The 6,000-nt window shown below is 38.8% G+C and overlaps 1 protein-coding gene across 5 annotated transcripts in view; it reads right to left on the minus strand.

Moving 5' to 3' along the window:
- Window positions 1-6,000, minus strand: part of TANC2 (tetratricopeptide repeat, ankyrin repeat and coiled-coil containing 2) — a 266,147-nt gene that overhangs the window by 25,893 nt on the left and 234,254 nt on the right. For all 5 annotated transcript variants that reach the window (XM_063459359.1, XM_063459358.1, XM_063459357.1 and 2 more), the window contains 3 exons: window positions 5,502-5,783; window positions 4,484-4,608; window positions 3,607-3,838 (listed from right to left, as the gene is read on the minus strand). In XM_063459359.1, the coding sequence (XP_063315429.1) occupies window positions 3,607-3,838; window positions 4,484-4,608; window positions 5,502-5,783 (639 nt within the window). The remainder of the gene's footprint in view (window positions 1-3,606; window positions 3,839-4,483; window positions 4,609-5,501; window positions 5,784-6,000) is intronic.

Genomic DNA, 6,000 nt, shown 5'->3' on the forward strand with positions numbered 1-6,000 from the left:
TATCCCCTGTGCCTGATTAGTAATTAGCTTGGCACAATTAAAGCCTAGAATTAAGCACCTTCTATTGATCTGCTACCGAGTTTAGCTTTCTCAAAATAGCTTTCTTTTTTGATCTTACAGAAAAAAAAAACAATGCAGGCCAGCTATGTTAATACTAAAAAGCTTAGTCTTGTTACATATTTTTTTTCTTGAAGATTACACAATTCAAGCATGATCGGCAGATCACCAACTGCACATTGTTATGGAAGCTCGCCTCGCCAATGACATCCATATCCAATGCTATGAGATACAAGATCCAAATCAAAACATTTGACCAGAGTATCACTGATTAGTCGGATTGATTAACTGATTGATTAACTACAAGCCCAAACTGAACGGGGATGCTTTTCAAAGGGGCATGGTTGAGCTTGTCTGAGAAACTTATTGTTCCTGAAACATTTTGTAATTGTCTCATTTATTTTTAAATTTCCACTATATAAAATGGAAATAATATAAATAATTTCAGATCTTCATTATTCCTCAATTACCTAGAGGTTGCCACCCATTAATGCAAAGAAGGTTTAAAAATCAGTCACTTAGCAATACAGGTACTTACATTGATTGTTTATTTGTTCATGACTACGGGAAGGGATCTGTATTCAGACATTTACTGCTAGCACACAATTACTAATGCGTTCTAAAATCTATCGCCATGCAGTATTGGTCTTCAACTTGCTGATAGCTCAATAAATATAACTGCAATGAAGCTGTTTACACATCTATCTTGAAAACCAAATGGTATCAGACATACGTCTAGACCAACACCCAACCAGTTATTAAAAGGGACAATATCACCAACAAGCCCAACAGTTGGTGACTACACAAAGCCCAAAAGGTATGTTTTTAAACTACAGATTCCATGATATTTTCTCATTCTTGAAGCATTTAAAGCATCATGGGAGTTGTAGTTATACAACATCTGGAGTTCTATCTTTTGAGCACCCCTGCTACACACAATCTATACAATGGACCTATACAATTTCAGTTATCTGATATAAAGTAGTTGAGATGCGACTATACCAGAGTTGGAGAATTTTCCGAATCCACTATCCTGGTCTACATTTCGCAGATTAGTTTTTCGTTCACTACAATTTGGAATTTAGTGGCAAAACCCCACATAGGACCCAGAGTCCTGCTCCCTTTCGCAGTGATACCATGGCCTCCACACGACTCCACAAGGTCCCTATAACCATCTAGGCAGACACTTAACACGATAAGACATCTAGTCTCATTTTATTGGACACATTTATGGTTTCAATTATCAGTTCCCTCTGTAATGGGACAAGACAGCTAAACATAATTAAACCTGTGTCCATTCTTAATGTTTGCTCAGGCTGCCTTGTGCACTCTCCTTGTTTTTCCTGTAGGTATGTATCATTGGACACAGTCCTTATAGCAGTGGTTTTGTAAAGACAGAGCAGAGAGGCATCAATCATGAATCCTCCTTTGTTGAAGTTTTGACATTTTGGTGCTTTATGTGATTCACAAGAGACGGCAACGATTGAACAGAAACATGAACACATGGTTAATTCTGCTTATTTCAATACCACTTCCATCATCCTTATTTTACCTTCATGCATACATCTCTTCCTGCAAAGGGTATTCCACAGGGCGGCACAATGTTAAGCTTTAATCTAAGTTTCTACTATGATCACATTCAGATGGAAGCGTGGTCTACTTTGCGACATAGGCAAGTGAAAAGAGCATATGCAGATGAGCTTTGCCGTAGAATAGAGGTTAATCACTAGCTCAGATCTCCACAACTGTCCATTTCACCCATCCTCTATAAATAACAGAATACAACAAGCAAGACTCTGTCTCAAGAATCAGGGCTGTTGGGAGGTATGAATGACGTAAAAGATTTTAGATTGTCAGTTTGGGGATCGTAAAATACTCACCAACTGGTCATCTTAAAAGGCTTATACTCAAACTTCTACATATGTGCATAAACTTATATTAAAAAAAATGAATTGACTGCTTTGTGATTGAAATATATATGATACAATATAACCTTATTTATTAAAGAAATATTCATTGAAAGTTCAATTTTAATATTCTAAGGATCAGAATCTCTGGATACACTAGCAAACCCTCCCTCCATTAACCGTGATCCAATATAATTCTATGAAATGTGGCAACTTCACATTTAATTTACTAGCGACGAGGACCTGTCACAAATCCCTCTGTGTGCCACAAACATTTTATTACCTTACATAATTTAATGTCACAGGTAAATGACTTTATCATGATCTATACCTTTAAGGTTATTAAACAAAAAGTAAGCCTGGGTTGGGTCCCTTAAGGTGCTCCATATACATACACATGTTTTTCATTCTGATAATGTCCATTTATAAGCCTTTAAATGGATTCCTAAATTGTAGCCAAATGATTCTATTCGTGTAAAAAAATAAAAGAAACTTCAAATTTTGTCAAGCGCCAAACACAATGTGATTGACAAAACACTTATTGTGACTTAATTTGCATATTCCAAACAGTTTGAAAAATAGGTTGAATTGTTCTGAGAATTGCAGCAATTTTACATCTACCAACAGATGAATTGTAGATAATAGACTCAAAAACTGGAAAGACTTTAGCAGCAGATCTGGGGATTCAGCAGATTAAAAGATGTAACTATCAACATACAGTGCCGGCTTCAAACTGGCTTTAAAGGGGTACTCTTAGCAGCATAACCACTACAACCTGTATTAGTGATAATGGCGTCAGAAGTTCATAGCGCTATCCGATGGTAAGTTGGCAAACCATTTTAAATTAATTGTCACCTAACTCAGTCCTTAGTGTCCCCACAGTCTGGAAGTATGGATATTGCTAAACAGTAAGTTTCAATTCTGCTTTAGTAAAATTAATCAACGTGTTACTATTTGCACAGAGTTTACTGACTAAGAGTGTCCGATAGTGCGTGAAAGCGACAGGGACTCAATGTCAAATGCTGCCCTCTCTTTACTCACATGCTTCTCACCCAGAGATGCATTGATGGACTACACAGAGGAGCCTGAATAGTCTCTACCACTGTTCCACTCAGGCACATTACCATCTGCTTATTTGGGAGTAACCAGACAGCACAGGAAAGGTGCAGGAATTGGAAAGTCACACAAAGAAGAAGGGAGGGTCAGATGTGTCAGGAGAGTAAGACAAAAGGATGGATTGGTTTAAGAGAGAGACACACAAAATGCTGTGTTATTAACAATAAGAGATGAATATATAATTCAGAAGCCTACCATAACTATCAATTTAATCTATATTTTCTAATTTTTGCACGATTTGTTAATAAAATCTGTCTGCATGATTATCCCCCTGAACTATTTTAAAACTTGTTTTGGTATTAATATAGTGAATCTTTTACCTTAACTTTTCGGTTGAGAATAGCCAACATTTTAATTACAGAGCATTTGGAAAGAGGAGCATGAGATAGCTGAAGATTCCAAAGATAGATAACATTCTAACAGGGTCTCATCTACTCTTCAGAAAAAAGGACTTCAAGAAACGTTTCTAACAACTTTACCTTACAATAACTACAGCAGGTTTTAAGGAGGATCATCTGATATTTACCTTTGTATAGGTTTTCTAAAGGCTCAAGGACACCCCTTCGGAATGAAGCGATTGGGTCTTGGACACAGGAGCGTAAGCTTAGAAGGCTCTGTAGGTGAGGCTCATGCAGGAGCTGTTCTCGATACGCAACAAGCTGGGGGGCACGGCAGAGCAGGGCGGCTACATTGTGGACGAATTCAGGTACCAGACACGTGTATGCATTGTCAGCCTGGCAGTAATGGTATGCCACTACCTGAAGAGAAATATGAGAAAAATAAGGACGTCTGCCTCTTCATAAACTATGGATGACCAGAGCTGTAATTTTGCTGTTCTGCGTGAGTAAAGTGTTGACATAATCCACAGCAAGGCATCTTGGACACAACATATCTTCAGCCACCTCAAGTTCAGGGTTATCCACTGTCAGACACCTCACACTCTGATAACAAATGTTCTGGGAGCTCAAATATGGGCATAATGACATGCTGGACCTCTCTGACTAATGGATGGGCTTTCAACAGGAAATCGAGGCTCAGACTCGCCCTCTTCCAGAAAAGCTCACCAACTGTCAGGCATCTCACATGCAGACATCAAAAGATCGAGTTTAAAAATGACTATAGATACAACTGATCTCAAGATGTCTTCTAAACATACCACACTCCGACTTACCCACTTAAAATGGTCATTCCCTGAGTTACCCGCTAAAGTGGGAATTCAACGTGAATCCAAGGAGAATTTCAAATTCAAGGTCAAAAAAGGCAGAACTAGAAACATTCTCCAAGTTAGCTAGCAATGCTTTCAGTTTGGCTAATCTGACATTAAATCTGGAGTGCACTTTGCATTCTCACTTTAATAAATAATGACGTAACGCATTAAACATCTCATTTTACCAGTTCAGTACCTGTGCAGCTATCCGTCTCATGGCTTCTTCCTGACGCCTGCGCGTTTCCGGTGTTCCGGGGCAGCTCCCGCTGGATAGAGTATGGGATTGTCCAGTTTGGGTTAGTTCGCGATTTGCTTCAGAATCTGAGCGGCGTAAAAATTAGAGAGAGTGATGATAATGTTATGGTCTGTCTCAACAATGACCAAGAGAAATTAACCTTATTCAAATTTATTTCACTGTGAGAATGTAACCAAAATGATTAAATTAAATATTAAATATTAATCTAATATGGATTTTACACTGTATATTAAATCTAAAAGGTGTGTCTTAAATTCTTAAAGGGACACTGTAGACACGAACATTGAAGTAGTTATAGTGTCTGGAGTATCCTGGCGCCTCCCTTACACTCTGTTTTAAATCATTTTCTTTTGCTAAACAAGATTTTGGTCTCTACGGCAGAATCACTGATGTTCTGAGTGTGCCCCTAATTCTCTCTTTTTTTTCTCTCTAATAAGTAAGTATTGGCCTGAGCAGCAATAGGCAGTGATTGAATGAGAGTCTCAGCTGACCTTTTTCACCCTATCACAGTGCCCGTTGCTGGTACGAATTGGTATGGCTAGACAGAAGTGGGAGGCCTTTTTTAGTGTCAAACAGCTCAAAAATAATGTAACACTGAATGGAGGGGGCAGTGCCAGAGAAATCCAAGCACTTTAATCAATTCAATGAGATTAAATGGTTACAGTGTCCCTTTAAAGAAACAATCTGGATGTGTTTTGTTAATGGATAGTTTAATTAAAATTAGACACAAGACACTCTATAGCAGGGGTGCCCAAACGGTAGATTCCCAGATGTTTTAGAACTACAGCTCCCATGATGCTATGCATGCCCTTAGAATGACAAGACATAATAAAAGCTGTAGATCTGGGGATCTGCCTTTTGGGCACCCCTGCTAACAGCCTATTTTTCTAAATGCATGATTGATGCACCACGCAGTAAACCTGGATCTTGTTCATTGTCGTGGAGTGAACACACTTACGTTTAGGGGATGCATGGGGGCTATCTGAAGAGATCTGTCTCAGGCGGGTCCCATGGCAGCTCAAGGACACAAGTCGAGAGATGATGGCTGTCTTCCCAAAGCCGATATTGCCACATATTACGACTCCCTGGTTCACACTCTCATCGTCGCTCTGCAGCTGTGCATCGATTTCATGGAAAAGCCAATCACGACCCACAAACATTGTGTCTGTGGTGATACTTGGAACCTCAAACAACAAGGGCTTTAAAGAAATGTCTGGGGGCCGATAAGGAGCGAAGCGGACTGGATGGGTAGGTAAAAAGAAGGCAATAGTTAATAGAATGCCAGGATCTGTTGACCAAAATATTACAAGCAATGAATATAAAAAGACCGCAGTCAATAAATTTAATTCAGTTGTATGGGTTCAGAATGCAGTAGGGTGAAAAGAGGAATTTTATAAAAAACACAAAAAATAGGTGCTCACTATATACTTTAAGGCAACAGTAAATCTTACAAAGAT

The sequence above is a fragment of the Pelobates fuscus genome, chromosome 6 (assembly GCF_036172605.1).
Source record: "Pelobates fuscus isolate aPelFus1 chromosome 6, aPelFus1.pri, whole genome shotgun sequence".
In the NCBI taxonomy this organism is placed as follows: Eukaryota; Metazoa; Chordata; class Amphibia; order Anura; family Pelobatidae; genus Pelobates; species Pelobates fuscus.